Source organism: Anoplopoma fimbria, chromosome 1, assembly GCF_027596085.1.
Source record: "Anoplopoma fimbria isolate UVic2021 breed Golden Eagle Sablefish chromosome 1, Afim_UVic_2022, whole genome shotgun sequence".
NCBI lineage: Eukaryota > Metazoa > Chordata > Actinopteri > Perciformes > Anoplopomatidae > Anoplopoma > Anoplopoma fimbria.
In genome coordinates, this window is record NC_072449.1 from 8,347,281 (window position 1) to 8,366,898 (window position 19,618).

Here is a 19,618-nt window from a genome sequence, read left to right on the forward strand (position 1 = left end):
TCGATGTGTCCTTGGGCAAGACACTTAACCCCAAGTTGCTCCTGAAGGCTTGCCATCGGTGTGGACTGGATGTTGCATGAATGTTAGTTAGAGTCTGATGGTGGCACCTTGATGGTAGCCTGTCATCAGTGTGTGAATGGGTGAATGATATGTAATATACTACTGACTGTAAGTCGCTTTGGAGAAAAGCGTCTGCTAAATGACTGTAATGTAATGTGAATCCCTGTTTTTGAAATAAAAGATTCAAAGGCAGAACATCATTTTTTACTTTAGAGCTTTTTGTTATGAAGCCCACACCCCACGCACCAGTGCACACACACACTCAGGTGGGAGTCACAGTGGTACATTTTTGTGAAATAACAATCTCTATTGGTGACATGATGACTGGTGCACGGAATGCCTCCCAACGCTCCCATCAACAGGAGGAGAAGACAAAGCTCCGTTTGGCTGATTCCGATGAAAAGGGCTTACACAGCGGATGGATATCTGACAGAGTTGGGTGGTGACTCGGGGAGACACGCTTGCCCACGGCACTCCTATTGGTTTATGTGTGACGCGATGACACGGAGGAGTCGGGCTTAACACTTTATAAAAGCCTCTCCGTCCGCGGCCAGCCACTCTTTAAACACCACTGTTGCTGAAACTTCTCACTCCGCAACTCACGTACTGGAAGCAGCCGAGGAAACACCTCCACATAACCGTCCATCATGAGCGAGGTAGGACTATTTTGATGTTTATTTAAAAAGCCAAAAGAAACAACGTGGAGGGATTAACCCCAATTACGCACCGATGCCTGTGCGTAAAAGCGCAGAGGGGAGCGTCGTTTAGGAGAGGTTTAACGAGCAGATAAGCTGCTGTTGACGGCGGATTTTCTGTTAACTGATGAGATTTTCTGATCCGACATTTACTGTTGCACATCTCGGATATAAATCATTACAGAGTGTCAGAGTGCTGCACAGCTGCTCTGCCAAAGTGTAGGAAACCCCAGGGCGCACCAACTACAGTGGACTCACCAGATAGATAGATAGATGATAGATAGATAGATAGATGATAGATAGATAGATAGATAGATAGATAGATAGATAGATAGATAGATAGATAGATAGATAGATAGATAGATAGATAGATAGATAGATAGATAGAACTGTATTTCTTTTTCTCTACCATGTTACAGACCTACTTCCCGTTTTAATCATGATTTGTCATCGTGGTTTGACAACAACTATGTGCCGAAAATGTGAGCAGGTTTAGAAGCCCATTGTGACAGAAAGTCATAAAACATGCAGTGCTTTAAAGTCTCATATGTTGTAGGGGATTCAGTGAACCTGTTTGTGGATGATAGTGGATGTAGGGTTTATTTTTTTTTCAGAATAATTAGATGGAATAGGAGATCTAAGACCACAGTGGGGGGGTTTCAGCTTGCAATGGAAAAGGCTGTTAGGTGTTCCCACAGCTCTCTCACAGTCACAGATGTTACAGCTCCATGCATTTGAAAGTTGAGGGAGAAGGACATTAATAGCTCGTTTTAATGGATGGTTTAAAGTTTTATGCCCTGTTAAAATCACTAGTTTTTTTTTGGGGGGAGGATAGTTGGGTACACATTTAGGAAATATCATGCATGTTATAAAACGACTGTAGAGGGTATATTGTTTTAAAAAAATAGCACGACCTGACATGGGTGCCCAAAGAGATGTTTAATAAATAGCTGATGCTCTGATGAGTTTTTTTCTCATTAGACGTTGAGACATTTGATTGTCAGTTGAGTGACACTGTCAAAAGACTTCTGCTTTTTTTGCATCCGAGTGACAACTAGTTGTCAGTTTTTTTTAAAAATATTTGCGACGTGTCAGCTGTTTGTTGGACATCATCAGTTAATGGGAGTGAATTCAAATTCAGTTCACATCCAATCTCAATTATTACCTTGATAGTATAAATGAAACCAATACCAAACGGTATACTTCCAGCAAATGTTATCTATGTTTGAAAAATGCTAAATTGAGCTTTTTTTTTTTTTACTGCTGTGGCTCCTAATTGTGACACTTGAAAAGAGGTGAGATTGAACGTGAATGACTTTGCCTTTAAATTCTGCTTTGACACTTTATCAAACAAGCAGTTCCTTGTGTATTCTGCTGCACGTTAGAACAGTAGGATGCAGTTAAATGCAGTTGCAGCTGTCGGAGTATTTTGTTTGTGCACATATTTACGAGGGTATATATTTGCTTTTTAAAAGTATGTGTTTACATGCACATTTGTGTTTGTGTTTGTGTTTGCCTTTGCGTGTTTTAAAGTAGGGAAGACAAAGGCGTGAATGTATGCACAAATTTAGCTCCACAGAGTGTGTGACAGCAGCGGTAAACCTCCTCAGACATTGCACTTCAAACTCAAGTACCCAGGTAAAAAAAGTGCCTTAAGAAGGCAGAGTTATTTCAGTTCAATCCCGCAGTCTGGTGGGTATGCGGTCTGTCATTCCCTCAAATGGATAGGTGGTAGACATCAGCGTACTTCCCTGTGAGCTGTTTGTAACAAGTCATTCACCGGCTGCCTCAATAAAAGATGAAGTGAGGGTGCACACACACAACAGGAGCTATAACAGCTTTTGAATAATTGAATCCCTTGCTGGCAGCAAAATCACCTGAGCCATTTTATTTGGTAATAATGTGCAAAGTAAAGATAAGCAGCCCGACCCCTGTTGATTAAAAGTGGTGTAATTTAAAGGAGAACATGGCCCCGGTGCAAATGTGAGGAGGAGGAGGAGGCAGTGTAAGGGATGTGGAATTAGTTTTCTGCTTAGTTTATGTTGTGTAAGGTATTTTGCAGAGTGGAGGGATTCTCAATCAAAGAATTCGGGCGCCAAACTTGAGTCGAAGCCAGTTACCGAAGCAGAGCAGCTCAGCGTGTTCTGGATGGATGAATCTCGCAGTGGTCAGCACTGCAGCGCTCCCTCGCTCTCATCCACCCCACACTCGGCCCTTGTTCTCTCCTCCTCCCTCTTTCTCCCCCCTCATCTACACAAGCCTGCTCAGAACAAGTGCAACACTCTTAGGTAATACTGTTACACAGTTTTACCCCTTCTTCTTAAGATTTTTTTTACCTTTTTTCTGCTTCTCTATCCGTCTCTTGGCGATCAAACTGAACAATCAAAGTCCCTAAAGCTTCTGATTTCTGTCAGTGTGTTCATGTCAAGGAGGAATGAACAAGCGCACAAGAGAGACTGAAAAACTACCAGGTGCTCCAGATGGTGGAAAATGGCTGACTCAGACACTGTATAATCGTCATGACAGTCAGCCTGAAACTGTTTGAGGTTTTATACATCCCTGTTTGTCTTTTCTCCTCTTTGGTGTTGTGTTCACATTTTGACATGTTTTTGATTCTCTAAGATTACAGAGCAACAAAAACATCCTCCCAGAAAAGGCCTTTTCACAGCAGTTTGACTTTGTCTTATCAAGGAGAGCACAGGTGCTACTAATACCAATAATGCTGCATTTACACAATGCCAACAGAATGGGAAGAGCATCCAGAAACCCCTGAGGTTCCAAGATGGTTACCCCCACTCTTAGTCTTGTGACTAAATCAGCCACTTTTGCGGGGTTACTTATTTTTGGCATTTTGTCAATATGTGAAACCAGATACAAATTGTGTATTCCCTAATTCTCAAAATGTATTTCCATTCATACAAATGCATTTTTTCAAATGCATTTGGAATAATTCTTCCAGTTTACGCCTAGTAGCGCTGCAAGCAATTAATATTTAGGGACATTCAGCAGCTACACTGCAGTAATTGGACAGTTGTACAGATCCAAATTGCTCAGCCATTGGTAACTTTTTAAAATGGCCTCTCTCTGTCACACAATATAAAAACAGTTTTTCTAAAAGCTTAGAAAAAATGTTTGGCAAGTAAAGGATGATTAAGCTGACAGAGCTCAGCAAAGTACTCTTACTTCCGTAAGATTACAAAATGATGCAATGCCGAAGCGCTCCTAGTTGAGGTAAAGATTTCTCCTTTTACACAAACACCAGTGACTGTGGCTCTTTAGACATTTTGCTATTCGTTTGTTGACCCTTGTTCTTTTCACCAAGTGGGAGTGGCTGTCGTCTCTGGTCTCGATATCTTGATTCTAGCTCAGAGGCCGATATGACCGTTCCCTCTGACTCAGATGCTCATAATTACAGTCTAAACGAGATGACATGAACGCAGCATGAGCCAGACCAGTGAGCCAGCCACAGACATGGCACACACCTGAATGTAATGCAGCCATGATTAATGACATTGATTACACCTGTGCCTCTATTACTGTGACATGTCAAAACGACTGCTGTTATAAAGGCCCATGGGGCTCAGAAAAAAATCTATTTAAATTGCAATCAGGCAAAATTCTGTGATTATTTCAAAACACTAAGGATGAATTCATGGATTACATTTTCCAGTTAACAAGAAGACAATCAAAATTCATCTGAAGTTTTCCCAGTTGTCTGTAGGTGGCCAGTGTGTTTCTAAAGGTTAGGTAACTTTGCACTTAGAAAGCCACTGTCAAGAGTTACTGCACATTTCCTGGGACATTTTCCAAGGGTGCTTGAACTCCTGTGGACTCACAGGTAATTTGGGACTACAAAATTGCACCCGGCCGTTATTTTCCTGCAGTCACTGACTCATAACTAAGCTGCCTTTCTGGCCAAAAAAGCTCATTCGACAGCAGCAGATGTTGAGTTTCTGAAGTTTTATGTACGAATGAGTTTTCTGTCACTGTCACATCAGCTCCGTCATTCTTGCTGAGCGGGAGAAGAAGCAGTTCAGACTTTGCAGCCGGCCTCCAAATTAAGTCAAAGATATTCTGAGACATTATTGATCTTAGCTCGACAACTTCCACCCATATTCTGCTCTGTGCTAATTAACATCAAAGCAGCATTGTTACGTAATGCTGTCACTTAATGCAGCAACACATATGTGGTTGGTGTGTTTTAAGGAAGTTGAATGTACGCGTATGTGCATTTGAGAACTGATGGGAGTTCTTTTCACACCATTAATTTTTATGACCTTCAATATTTAGAACAAGTTTCCCCAGCTGGGAATTGACAGGAATGCTAATTAGCTTAATTAAAAAATATGGTCTGCCAGATCATAACTACAAGTACTAGCCTCTTTGGATACTTTTTAATGATAATATATATATAAAAAAGCCACTGACTGCAGTGAGAAATCCAACGCAGTATTCAAGCCACTCTGAATAAGTCCCGTCTTACTTTGAAAATCAACAGCCCAGGGACAGGAAACATACATTTGACAGAAAAAGCTGTTAATCCACTTTAAAGCAGAGATTGAAATTTCTCCAAGCACTTACACTGAAATAACCCCCGACCAGGGATGTGATGATGACATCAACACATTTACAGTCAGCACAAATCAGGTAATTCTGAACAGCTTCGAAGGGCTTTTGCTTACTTAGCAAAGTGTAATTTCACTCAGTTCCTGAACTCGTTAACAGTATCTCGCCCTTTGGGTTTATTGTCCTTGAACAAATCATTTTTCCTTAAAACAGGACTTTCAACAAATACCATCAGATGTTTTGAGGCAGTGACCATCTGTGCTCCAAGTGTCTACTTTATGCTGCTCTGACATCTTCACACATCGTTACCCTCCCAGTCCTCACAATGGATTGTTTTATGCTACTCAACACTAAGCTTTGGGTAGAACTGCTTTAGTCGCCTTTCCATCCGGCATTCTCATACTCTTCTGCTTGCCATTGTGCAATAAGGGTACTGTCGCTGCATCCTGTGCTTAGCGCCGCCCAAGACGATTGTGAGTGCTTTAAAGAAACACAAACAAGCAAGAGCATTTTTTCCCCCTATAGAGCCAGACCTTTCTTTGGCTATATGAGACAATGTAGGAACTGAATGAGGAGTTGTAGTAAATGTACTATACTAACGTCGTAAAGTTGTATGCATCCGCCACTGCAGCTGGATGCATCATGTTTAATAAAGCAGTGGGCATCCATTTTTATTTGGAGTCATTATTTGGGGTAGATGTGAGAATCTACTTTAGAGAGTGTGTTTTCCCTCTCTCTTTGTGCTCTGCACAGTTTTTTCTCCATACCATTTAAAAGCTGACTTCAGCAGGTTTTACCACAAGCAGCATAAGATGCTCAATCCCTGAAATGTACGTTGTGTCTGAGGGTAGAAATCAGCATTTATGCTGCATAAGCCAATTCACAAGTATGTTCTTGTCTCTACAGATTGTAAACCTACAACAGGAAGTGGTTTGTCCCTACATTCAAATTAAACATTAAGCAGCTTTAGAGCATGTACTGCTGGATTAGGGGACTTTTGTGGATTGTGTTGATCTGCTGTGTCGCAGCCTCCAATGTTGTTGGCCAGATTCTTGTTAGCTTTCCAACAGGCAGATGGACCTCACTCTGAGGGATTGTTTTTCATCCTAATGGTACACAGGGTTAAATTGGCTTAGCTTTGTAAATGGACTTAAACTTGAAAAAATACTCACCCAGTTGCGATTTATTTCTGTCAGTCTGTCACTACTGTTGTAATGAAATGTCTGAACTAGCAATAATGTCATTTTGATGGAATTATGCATCTACAGATGTTTGTTCTGCAAAAGTAATTTTATTGTGAAGGACAGTTACATCTGTTTGGATGGTCCTCCATTTTAGGCCAGACTAAGATATATCCATAACTGTTGGATGAACTGCCATGAAACTTTGTACAGTTATTCAAGTTTTTGTGTATAGCCCAATATCAAAAATTACAACTTTGCCTCTGAGGGCTTTACAACAAAATCTTTAATGGTGCCAGGAGGATGCATCCTACTGACATTTCATCTAGCGCCAACATGAGGTTGATATTTCCATATGGCCATTCCCACCGCCATCAGCTGTACTTTGTGAATGTTAGCATGCTAGTACGTGCTAAACTTGTGAACATAATACCTGCAGATGTCAGCATTCAAATAACCTGTAGACTCTTAGTCTTGTTAAGAAGAAAATTGAATAAAAAGCTTTCAGAGAAAGCAAAGAGAAAGTAATCAGAAGCACTCCCTCATGATGTCATGCTCTCTTCGTCTAAATAATGCCGTGGCAACACCTCACCATTTTGTCACCATTGAAAGGTCATTAGCATAGCAGTCACTCAGCAAATTAGGTGTTTTTAATATATTGTTTTCAAATTAAAAGCAACCTAAATCAGTTAAATTTTATTATTTCATTTACTAAACAATCACATCAATAATAATACTTTAAGCGTGTTTATTATCTTCTTGTTGATTCATATCAGGTTTCCCTTGTGAGTCTAATCAACAAACAGTCCATCAACCAACACGATCTTTATCAACAGCAGAGAAGATATGAATGGCAATTTACTCAACCGCAGCCTCATAAATCACTTGGATCGGTGCCGAACGCACAGTCAAACACACACCGGGTGGTTAAGTGACTGGGATGAAAACAGTTTTTGTACTGCATGTGTGGTTGTCTGATTATTATGCAGCCATAAATTCACACCCTATGTACACAAGGGTGACAGGTGCCTGTTCCTCAGTTTCACGGATAGCAATGTAAAGTGAATCAATTAAAGAAATTGACATCTTTATTGAACATGTTTCTTTAGTGAAGTCCTTTGGAAGGTGTTTGCCAAGCTCTTTCCGTCCTGTGGCTGATGGATCATTTGCTATCAGATTAAATTACGTCTATGCAAAAAAAGAAAAATACCTCTTTAAAGTTCTTTTTCGGCTTTTCGTGTGCAAAAAAAATTCCGCAATTCATACCGCAAAAAAAAGAAAAATGTTCAAACATTATGTGTTAATGTTGAACATTAATATTCTACATCCGCATCCAAATTATAACACAACAGATTGTGATGTGACAGTACAGTTTGACAACCATAAAATGTGTTAATATGTGATAGAAGGCATCGTCTCTGTGTAAAACACATCTTCTCATCGTTGCTCGGTGCGTGCATCACAGTCATGAAAATCATGCACTTCAGCAAAGTCCGCAGCGTGCTTGCCAGCGTTAACGTTTCAGTCATTTACCTTACGAGCTGAGTGTGTGGGGAAGGGCTGAATTAGCAGAGCGACATTACTGCTGCACGCTGCAAATTTGCCTCCCACAAAATCATTACAGCATCACACAGTCAAACTGATTTGAGGCTGAAAATAGCACTTCGGGGACTGCAGGGGTCTGCAAGCCAATTTATTAGGTAAGGAGGTTACAGGAATAGGTTTGTGACTGCAGGTTCCCCAGTTAGGATATCTGCACCAATGGGAAAAAATGAATGTGCAATCTGTTTTATTCCATCAATCCTCACTATCAATGTGAAACCTCAGTTATAATGTGTAACTTTGCCCTCCCTATCCACTCCCTCAGGCTCTAAATTTGAATGTGTTGTTATTGTTAATTTGCTTGGGTTAAATTGGATCTTACAAATGGTATAGACAGAATAAGATGTTGCCATGGTAGTGATTAAGATAGCGTGATGTGAGCCAGTATATGTGTTTTCCTTTTTTTATATCGTTATCTTTCAGCTGCTTTTATATCTTGTAAAACCCTATTTGACAAATTAAGTTTTTTTTAAATATTTTGGCCAATAATTAGACTGTAATCAGAGTCTGAGATGGTAGAGGACGTCAGAATAAGAAATTAAATGAGAGTGATTTTTTGTGTATATTATCCAACTGTGAATCACAATGCCAGGTAGTGTTCATTCTTAGATTCTTAGAAGTGTTCGAAAGGAAAACTGTTTTCTTTTTGTCTCTGGAGACTTATTAAGACAGCAGAGCGGTAGAGCCTAATAGCAACATTTTCTGGTAATGTTGAGGCTTGCTCTTCAGTTTTTGGGACGAGCTGACAATCACAGACACATACTGTTTAATACCTAAAAATGGGTCATGAATAGTTTGTTTTTGTGGTGGAAGCCCGTTTCTTACTGTAAAGAGTAAAGAGACTCTACCTAAGTAGAGGTTAGACATGAGGTTGTAATATACTGTTTGATTAAATCAAGACAAATCATGTCCTTTCTATTAGCTTATTAACTTGTGATTGAGTAGCTAATTATAAAATCGTTACCTCAAGCTGTTTTTTTTAAATGTAAAACAACATATGCTGTCAGTTGTATTGTAACCTTGGTAATGTTGGATTTGCAGGTTAATAAGCTTCTATATTCTCCATTTTACACCTGTTCCAGTCGACTTCAATCTTCAGCGGGGCTGTTGTGTCAAATCAGCAAATTGCATTTGACTCCACAGAACATTTTGAACGTTCCTCCTGGCAGATTTTTGTGCCATATGTCTCGTGTCTTTATTCAGTAAGTGATTATTATGAGCTTCGGAGCACACATTATAAGTAGCTGCAATAGGAAGAAGATGAAGTTCACTGATTTGTATTATTGTGTCTCCATTTTGAGTAGGTAGTGTAAACACTTTCATAATTTGTAGCACTAATAAATGTTTTTTAAATAAATGTCTAAACATGCCATCAGCTCTTTGAGAATACGATTGCATTATTGATTTTAGTATTAGTATGTTTCTCTCAGCAGGTAGGGGGTCTGTATCTCATTATATGGCCACTTACAGAGAAGGTCAGCACAGTTGCATCAGCTTTCTGCAGCACTGTGCCGGACTGGTTAGGATAAAAAGCCGTAGTTTTATTGATGGTATTCTGTGCTCTCCCTATTATGGACTAAATGGAGCCTAACATCTGTGCTCAATTCTGAAAGAGCTCATGTGGAAAAAAATAAACCCTGCTGCTCAAAGTTAACATTGTGTCTCTCTGGATGTTCCAGTAAGGGCCAAAGACGAGACAAACTGACAACGCAGACGGAGATTTGTGGCGATTGGCGCGGAGGGGAAACATGGATTTACTTGACAAGGGGATATAAATCACGAGCTGACAGCGGACGTATATCATCGCATCTCGATTAATTTCGGATTGACCTGCCACCTGAGTGCACAGCAGATCCATATATGCTGTTGTTTATGATGAAATATAAAAAAACGCCTCTGGGTCCCAGTTCTAATAAACACTAAGACACAAACGAAGAAACTTAAAATCAGTTAATTGCTAGTTCAACTTTAACAGTGTATTTGGACAGATGTTGAGCTAATATCGAACATATTCGTTTTCGCTCAGAGTAAGTATCAGCAAAACTCGGATAAATCCTGCAGCACCCTCGTGTCCAACGGGTCTTTTCCATCACCGTATTTCCTCACAGCAACTCTGTCACAAACCGCCCTCGTCTGAGCAGGCACACGCTGGAAGCCAACACATGCCCTCTGCAGATGTCACTTGAAATTCACAGCAGCTTTTGAGGAATGGTTTCATAAGGCGGCGCCTCAGAACTGCATTTAAACATGAGAGGAGGCGTTATAGGGAAAATTGTGTTGGATGGTTTTGGTAAGTTGGCTTTATTAGTTTACTTTATTAGGAGTGGGGTTTGGAGCAGTCGGTCTGATGGTTTCCTGCAGCTTTTAGTGAACCCCTGATGTTCTGTTCATGATCCTGAGCTGGTAGGGGTGCAACAGATCACAAAACTCACAGTTCAATTGTGTTGGATGGTTTTGGTAAGTTGGCTTTATTAGTTTACTTTATTAGGAGTGGGGTTTGGAGCAGTCGGTCTGATGGTTTCCTGCAGCTTTTAGTGAACCCCTGATGTTCTGTTCATGATCCTGAGCTGGTAGGGGTGCAACAGATCACAAAACTCACAGTTCATACCGCATCACGATTTTGAATCACAGGAAAAAAAGCAAATATAACTTTTCGGGATACCAATCATGTTTTTTTTTGCCGCCAATATAAGATAAGATAAGATAAGATAAGATAATCCTTTATTAGTCCCGCAGCGGGGAAATTTGCAGGCTTACAGCAGCAGAGAGTTAAAGTGCACACAAGAGACATAGTAAAGAAAGACAAGATAAAAATAAAAATAAAAATGAAAAATAAAAAATAAAAATAAAAAACAAGTATTATAAATAAGCAATAAAAACAGTAGAAAAACACAATAACTGAAATATAATATTTACAGACAGAAAAAAAAACTATATTAACTATTATATATTGATATCGATAAACAATTTAACCATATTTGCTGTTACAAATAAATTATTTCCGTAGCCCCAAAAGTCCAAAATTCTAAATGTTATCCTTTTACTTTATTTTAGTCATCTTTATTTAGAAATAAAATACTGTACATTTATTGCTAAAAAAATCTTGGCATTTGTAGTTTTAATTATGTATTAAAGGCTGCCTAAAGCAAGTGTTAGGAAGTCAAACACAACATAATTCCCTCTCTTATATCTATATACTACTGTGAAACAATCTCCTTCAAACAGCTTTATTAAATCTAGTTTCTCAACAGAAACTCATTTAAACACATCATGATAACATATAATTTACCTTTGCCCAATATTTATCTTTACTGAATACGGCATGAATACAACATGAATGCATGAATGATGAGAGCATGAATGCATCAGAATGGAACAGAATGGAAGCTCCTGTAGCTCTTAGCTTCGGTGCTGCCAACGTTACTAGCTCTTCTTCTGCCGATATCAACATATCAATGTAGCATTAACTGCATTAATGCTGATCTCCCATTCGCATATTTTTACTGAACATTTGCCTATAACGGTCTGCAGTGAAACTTTATTTAACAATTAAACTGAGTAATTCAAGGTTCACATGCATACCGAGCCGTGGGTGGGTGGGGTCCGTTACACATCTATGAGCTGGTGTTTTAGACCAGCGACTCGTTTGTCTTTGCCCTCATTTGAAGAACAGAAAGAGGAAGAGGCAGTTTGGCCTTATGTTCTTTCTGCTTCAGTTATCCGTGGCCTACTTCTGCTTTTTTAAATTCTTAATGTCCATTGAGTGTGTCAGGGAACTCTCGGACTCTGCAAGCTGCCAAGTCTTAAAATAACCCCAGAAACGAATGAATAGTCTTATTAAATTACTTCCCCAATTCCGATTCCTCACATTAGTATCATATCAAATGCCCGGCTCTTTTCTTTCCTGGAAAGTTGTTCAATGAGACGTTTCTACTCTACGGTCTCTGGTGGGACAGCACAGGCAGGTTCAGATTTGTCATTTCTCATAATTAGGGTCTTAATTTGAACACCTTGCTTTTTTTTCCCAGTTCATTTGCAAAGCTAGTCTCCTGCTGCTTGGCCCACAAAAGCCGACTGGAGCGTTATCTGGGTCGCCCTGGTTACGTATAGCGAATGCTCTCTATGTCACGTGGAACCCCCCCCTCGCGGCTGATGGGCGCTTGGCATTGAATCGGAGTGACGGAGTCGTCCGCCAACAATCTGGCCTTCCTCTAAGCAAACAAGTCTCTCTGGGTCTTAGCTCTGAAGCTCAAAACGGTCAGTGTCGCTGAGCCAGATGAAGCCAAAACATCAATCATCGCATTATGCCAGCCATGCTTATGAATCAGCTATTACAGATTAACAAAGTAAGGAGCTTTCAGGATACACAATATTGATTTTCTCATTCTCATTTGCCACAAATAGTGAGAGGCTTCAATGTCCCATGCAACAGTTGAGCCAAGACAGGAAAAGACAGGAAACCGCCAACAAAGTTATGACCTGCAACAATGGTTGGGCTTCAATCAGATCCAGGATGCAACGATGTGATGCACCAGAGTCTTACTGGACTAAATCAATGCCTTTGGACACTACCAGGCTAGCTGTTTTCCTCTTTGTTCCAGTGTTTTCAACCAAAACTAAGTGATGTTTACTGGCTGTCTCTCATTTGCCTCTCAGCAAAATGTCTGACTGTTCGTTTAAATCAATTGAAAGCTTGACTTCTGTTGAGTCCAACTCATTTCTTTAGGTCCTTTTGACATTTCGTTAAAAGTCCCGCCCCTCGATCGCAGTCTGGCCAATCATAGCGTAGCGTCTACCAGCTCAGACCAGGCTCAGACAACTATGCGGAGGCTCTGCTCCATAGACTCTCATGCAAAGGTTTCAGATTATTCTCATTTACGGGGCTGGTTTTGTGGATTTCCAGCTAGACATCATTAATAATTCTCTTCCTCTTCATCAGTAGCTTCACTTTTACACTGTGATCTCTAGGCTTTAGCTCCTATCTTGATCTTTTCAACCTGTTTTCACTGCTGAATCAGTTTGACGTCCTGGATTTATCATTCAAACGCATGTTGTTGACCGTTCTGTCTGCTTTTCTCTGAAATCGCAATTGGATGAGGTCTTAGCGAAGGGTCAATTGGGACTTGCTGTGAAAACAAGTGTTGCTATCTCAACCCATTGGCTTGATTGTTTTTATTGTGATTTAATTGAAAAACAGATTCTGGCTCTCACCACATGATTAAGCGTGTTGCAGAGAGAAGCACTTTAACCCACAGCACAGCTTGTGTAAATCAGCTGGCTGATTGAACCAGAACCCCGGCTGATCACAGGGAACTCCCTCATCTATTTACTGGCTTGCTGGTTAGTTTGTTGCTCCTTTTCATCACTGCAACGCGCTCCGTGGTAGCGCGCTTTACAATCCCCAAAATGAGGAAACCAATCCCCAGAGATTGGCGACACCCACACTAATGAAAGGAACGGCAAAAAATGTAATCTCGCCAATTTCAAGGCTCATTAAGTTGCGTAACAGACGGGGAGTTTGAAGAAATAATTTGAAGAGGAGCTGTAATGTGTTTCTTCCCCCTTCCATCCTCTTTCTCCTCCCCTCAGTGCTTTTCTCAGTGGAAATTGCTGTGAATCAAAGTATTTTTAGACAAAAAAACAAATGTTTATATTTTTTATTTTATTCAAGAGGTCCTTGTAGGCTTTTCTAGGGCAGGAAGGCATTAGTACGTCTTGGCTTGGTGTCGACTGCATTATGTGAGCCGAGAGTTTTACTGCCGCATTGCAAAAATCCCTCCAAATAAAATGTTAGATTAAAAAAGAAAAAAAAAAAAAAAAAAAAAAAGTATAGAAGTTTGTGATTCAGTGTGAGTGGTTTGATCACAGCTTTTCTGGGGACAGCTTCTTGGTTACATGACAGCTGGCCTGCTTTCTTAGACTCATAATTTCCCCAAAAGCCCTCCTTAGCCTGAACCTCAGAGGAATACAAAGGGAAGCAAATTTAACTGAATGCGTGTCTCGCACACTGACAGGCGTGCGCATTGTGTGGAGGTGGCTTGACAACGGCTGCAGAAAGAGAACAATGGCGTAACTGCAACTGCTTTGCAGCAATACGGTTAATATGAAAACTGAAGTGTATCATCCTCAACGTCAAGGCCTGACAACTGTTCACCTCAGGACGCCACGGAGGAAACGGGAAGTGTGCAGCGCGAGTTTATGGTTTCGACAGCCAAGACCGTGTCAAGGTGCAGCGTGGCCAGTCACAGTCTGATGTTTATGACAAGCAAATCAGCTGCTCTTCCTCTTACCTCGCTGATTCGCTCCACTTATCCCCAAGGCTCAGCTGAGGAGAAGAAAACATTATTGCACTTGACTTGGAGAGAGTAAAAGACACCAAACCAGTTTCATATCAGTGTCATTCCCACACGTACTCTCTGTTTAAGGGGTTAACAGAGGCCCTTTTGCATAAAAATTCCATTATTTCTGTAATATACTACTGATTGTAAGTTAATATACTACTGATTGTAAGTCGCTTTGGATAAAAGCGTCTGCTAAATGACTGTAATGTAATGTAATGTAAAACCCACAGTAGGTTTATTCCCGCAATGGAATGTGGAAAGGCACAAGAGCCTTTAAGCATGATTTAATAATAACAATTCAACTTTGTATATGGTGTAATCTTTAAATAGCATATAAATTCCCCAGTGCCAGAGGTTGTAGAGATGGATTTTGGCAAAAGAAGGAGAGGCATCTTTGGACTGAGAGTTTAGTTTAGATTTCAACCTTAATTTCTGCTTCTATTTGCCTTTCAAATGACTTTCTCTATGTTCTAATTACTGTGGTCGAACTACTGTCTGTCTTGTCAGTGAAAAAAGTCAGTAATTATGTTTCATGGTAATTACTGACCTGCACCGCAACAGTAAGAACAGTCTCTCTCTTTCTTTTTTTACCCAGACATGTACTGGCTACCCAACAAACGAAAGAAAAGCCAAAAAATCTGCAGCAGGGAGTTATTGACCCAGCACTGATTTGGCAGTGTTTCAGTATGCCCTGTAGCCTTTATGACAGTATGGTTTATGTAACTGCCAATGGAGCTCATACAGATGAGTGGTCTGTAGCGCACACACACACACACACACACACAAAAATACTCATAGTAAAGAGCACCAACAGACACATACACACTCACACTGCCTGCACGGTGAGGAGGAGCAGGCTGGGTTCTGAAGAGCTGAAGAGGCAGCAGGAGAGCGAGGTTAGAGGATCAAAAGAGGAAACCGTGTTTTACTGTGCAGGTTTTCTACAGAGCAGCATCCACCATGAGCTGAATGTCGCCTCATAGGCAGCAGAGGCACACACTGTCATAATGATACCAACATGTCGCGGTTATAGAAACAAGGCGTATTTTCCTCCACATGATGTATCCCTCCATATCAGTGAAACAAAAGTCCTGAAATGTTGCTACAGTATGCAGCAGTCAAACAAAGACATTTAAACAACATGTTAACTTTAATTGTGAGGATCGCTCACAGGATCAATGTTTAACATAGGGCTCACTAAATATTGCACTTTCTTTGTTTTAGCTAAGCATAAAGATTGCCAGCGGGGGGTGGGGGGTGTAATATAGTGCGCCTTCCAGCACCTCTTAAGATCAGACATTAAAACATTATATCACGTCTGTAAATCTGTCACGAACCAAAGTGTAAAAACGATTTATATGGTTGATTTATATGGTTGAACCAACAATAAATAGTCCAGCACAAAACCTACCAAATACCATAACTTGTCATTTTTACAGTTTGATTTCTTTATGGATTGAAAATGTAGTTATAATGTCTTAATACTTGGGCTTAAGAAGTGCTGGTAGGTAGACTTTTTTAATCTTTCAACAGATCCCTGCTAGTTTCCTAAGCTAAGTTAACTGGCTTCACCTTCATATTTACCAAAGTCATGAGGGTGATATCAATCTTTTCATCCCAAAATGATTAACTATTCCTTTTCATTTTTTCTTAATTTAAACATTAACTCTTCATATTGTTTGTTAATTGCAGGATAACACTAGTATACCTCGTTGAATCAACAGACTAGCATCTGAATCGGAAACTGTTCTAATGCATGTCGGTTTGCACATAGAAGGAATTTGTCATGTATGCAAAAGAGACATAATATAAAATAGAAAAAACATAAAAGACATACGTAAATATGTATCTGTATTTAAAATGGAAGAGCAGCATAAGGCTCCATGTCTGTGCGGATCTCCTTCATTAAGGAGTAACCACATCAAGATTTAATATGAGAGTGCAGGCTTGATATTTGGCCGTGAGCTCATTATTTTTGATATTCATTGATACAGAAATAATCTGAACACTGAAGTTTAATCAACGTCGCTTTCACTCATATTTACAGCACACAAAGTAAAAAACGCCAGCCTCCAGCATCCTATTCTGCAGGGCACAATAAAGACTCGCTCTGAGCAGAAGGAAAAGGAGGAGGATGTTTTTAAGATTCTCTCTGAAAACCTCCTCACTCGCTCTCCTCTTCGTCTTCCCATGAACGCACCCAATCAGAGATAAAACATATTTACACTCCTCTGATTTGCAATGTGCTCACAGTCTATGCTCCTCTGTTATTCCGCATCACTATGTCTGTGAGTGTGTGTGCCTATATGTCTGCATACATATATGTGTGTGTGTGTGTGTGTGTGTTTATTTTTCTCCTTGAAGTATCCTAATTGAAAGCCTGGAGGCACAAAAAAACTGTGATGCAGCCACTATGGAGTTTGCTGTGATCTACTGTAGCTCAGCTGTTTGTGTGTGTGTATTTCACCTAAAGGCACACACAAAAACACACACACATAAAAACATTGTTTATTGACCTTGTGTATCTCTGAGTCCGTTTATGATTAATGAGCGGCACAATATATACGTCTCTGCTCCCTATCTCCCTTGTTAACGTCATATAATTACAGTTTTTATTTCTGCTTGATTGGTTTCTCATCTCCGTGCACTTGATGTGTCCACAGGTGTGCGGATATGTTCGCCTGCGTTCGTGTTTTCATGTTTATCTGCAGAGCGAGGATAGCCCCTCTCTCCCTTCGGTAATCTCTCTCATCGAGCTGCTGTTATTGCAGTTTACATTTTGGCCCGGCCCCAGAGCCGCTCAGCCGTAATGGTTCCTCCTCTCACCTGCTGCCCTCGGGAGTGTTATGGTTTCTCATCACCTCTGCACTGAGCCGAGCTCTCTCACGCCGTAAACGAAATGACCTCAAGTCGCGTCTTGTATTTAAGCCAAGTTAAACCCCTGCAGGGCCAGTTCTGAGGGTAACATCGTGATAATCATGCCCGAGCAGCACCCACATCGACAGAGTTGTTATCCCGTAGGAGAGATTTCTCATAGTGCCGCCTTGTTAGAAACTCTAATTCTAACAAAACTCGAATTTTGTTGGTCATAGCTTGTTTTTCTACTATGGATGGATATAGCTTTACAACCATCGGTTTCATGAAAACATGCCAAATCGTTAGCATCGATGGCTGAATTAATGATGTAAGCTTTTTGCATCCTAACTCCCTCGTTAACTAAAATCACGTTTGTCAACTCATTATATCTAATGTGTTACTTCCTGGTTAAATGCTTACTGACAGACAGAAATGAAGACAGATGGTCCTTAAGCTCTGTACGTTATAGATAGAGCCTTTATAGGTCTATTTCTTTTAACTGGCCTTAGTATAAAAGCTCTAAGGAGCAATCAGAGCTGTAATGATAAGTCACTTACAACCAACCAATCAACAGATTGGTTATATGATTATAATCAATTAACTCACTGATCATCATCATCATCAGCAAATGGTTATGTCCACCTCTATGCACATTATGGTATAAACTAGGAGGAACTGTTTAGTTCATACATTTTTAGGGGAAAAAGAGATTTCACTAAAATAGTAGTATAAGTATAACCTTGTATTTAACAACAAAACTAAAATGAGAGGAAGGTTATTTAGGTATGATTGTATTGTTTGTTATAGACAAAACATCCAATGGAATGTAAGAATAACAAAATGAAAGAACATTGTTCTATGAGGCTACATTGACACTGCAAGTCTTAGACTGCAAATCCGATTTGTTTGTTTTTTGTTTGGCTGTGCACGTTATTTTATTTTTTATGTGACCAAAATCATATTCAAGTGTGAATTGTCGTGTTCTGTACTGACCTGCTTGCTATAAAGGACAATAACACACACGTCACGCACAGGACGCTGTTGTACTGAAGGTAACATGGAGGCAAATTTGTGAGCAGAAGTAAACAAGAACTAGGATAAAGAGAAAGACTGCCACATTATGAATTTATGGCTTTTCGTGGAGCAAAGGCTGCTTCTTCTGTACTGAGGTCGTGTATGTTAGTATCCTTTGGTAATATGACAGATATTTGTGTTAAGAGAAGACAGGTAGCTGATGAATATCTTGTAAGAAGGCTATTACGAAGAGATGGTACAAGGCGGAACCAGCATCACAAGATGGATGGCTGTGAATTGTGAATTAAATATAGGATATAGAACCGTTAACTCACAGGATAAGATCTCACGAGGAGCGATGTCGTGAGTTGGATCTTAAGTCCATTAAGTGGGAGAAATGGATGAAAAAGTTTACATTTCAACGATAGGACAGGATAAGAACCCCTGAATATGTCTCAGGATTTATCATGCTTTTGAGGGGACGGAGCATTTTTGTTTTTCCCCATTTTGTATTAATGTGTTCTGTCTATGATGAAAAGGCAACAAAAATAAAGGAAAAAAAGGAAAATAAGGATCCAAATCAATGAAAAAAACAACAAAACAGAGTAACATATGAACAAAACGTCTGATTTCGGCCACTTTTGCCAGCTCGGTGAACATAGCCTGAGATATGGACCAAGCTGGTTCTTCATGCCTTTGAATCTCCTTATAGGCCTGTGGGAACGTTTAAATGATGCAGAAGCCAATACAACCTCTGAAGCTGGCCTCTGTGTTTAATACAATATTAATCTTTTAGCAGCAGTGTTGCAAATTCTACATCAACATTATATCTCCCGAAGCAAACACAAGTAACTGAACCAGCTGAGCTTGAGGTCAGTTTATTTTGCTGATGCAGTGCAGTGTGGACGGACTGGTTTCCCTTCTCTAACCCAGCCACAGAAGCTCCAACGCAGGCACCGGTTCATTTCATGGCCATTACAAGGCGCTGATGGAGAGACTCAGCTCTTCTCTTTGAACTGGGATTAGTAACAGGGGAGAACAAAACTGTGCTCTTATCTGGCTCTGATATTTGTTTGGAGCTGCAGGGGAGCCGGAAGGCAGCTCAGCCGTGTGACTGTAATGTGAAAAAAACCCACAAAGCAATTTGATAAGTCGTTTCACTTTATACATTTTTTTTTCTTCCTGACAGACAAAATGAAAAGAGGGAACAGGTATCATCCAGATTAGCTCGACAGGTAAACATAAACTGTAGCGTAGTATGCCTGTATCTCACACACACTCAAGTTTTTTTTTCATATATACA

At 40.1% G+C, this 19,618-nt stretch overlaps 1 protein-coding gene across 1 annotated transcript in view; it reads left to right on the forward strand.

Moving 5' to 3' along the window:
• Positions 1-469: 469 nt before the first annotated feature.
• pcp4b (Purkinje cell protein 4b) overlaps positions 470-19,618 on the forward strand; it is a 34,429-nt gene continuing 15,280 nt past the window's right edge. Inside the window, exon 1 of the mRNA XM_054597896.1 lies at positions 470-716. Within this exon, the coding sequence (XP_054453871.1) occupies positions 708-716 (9 nt within the window). The 5' untranslated portion in view covers positions 470-707. The remainder of the gene's footprint in view (positions 717-19,618) is intronic.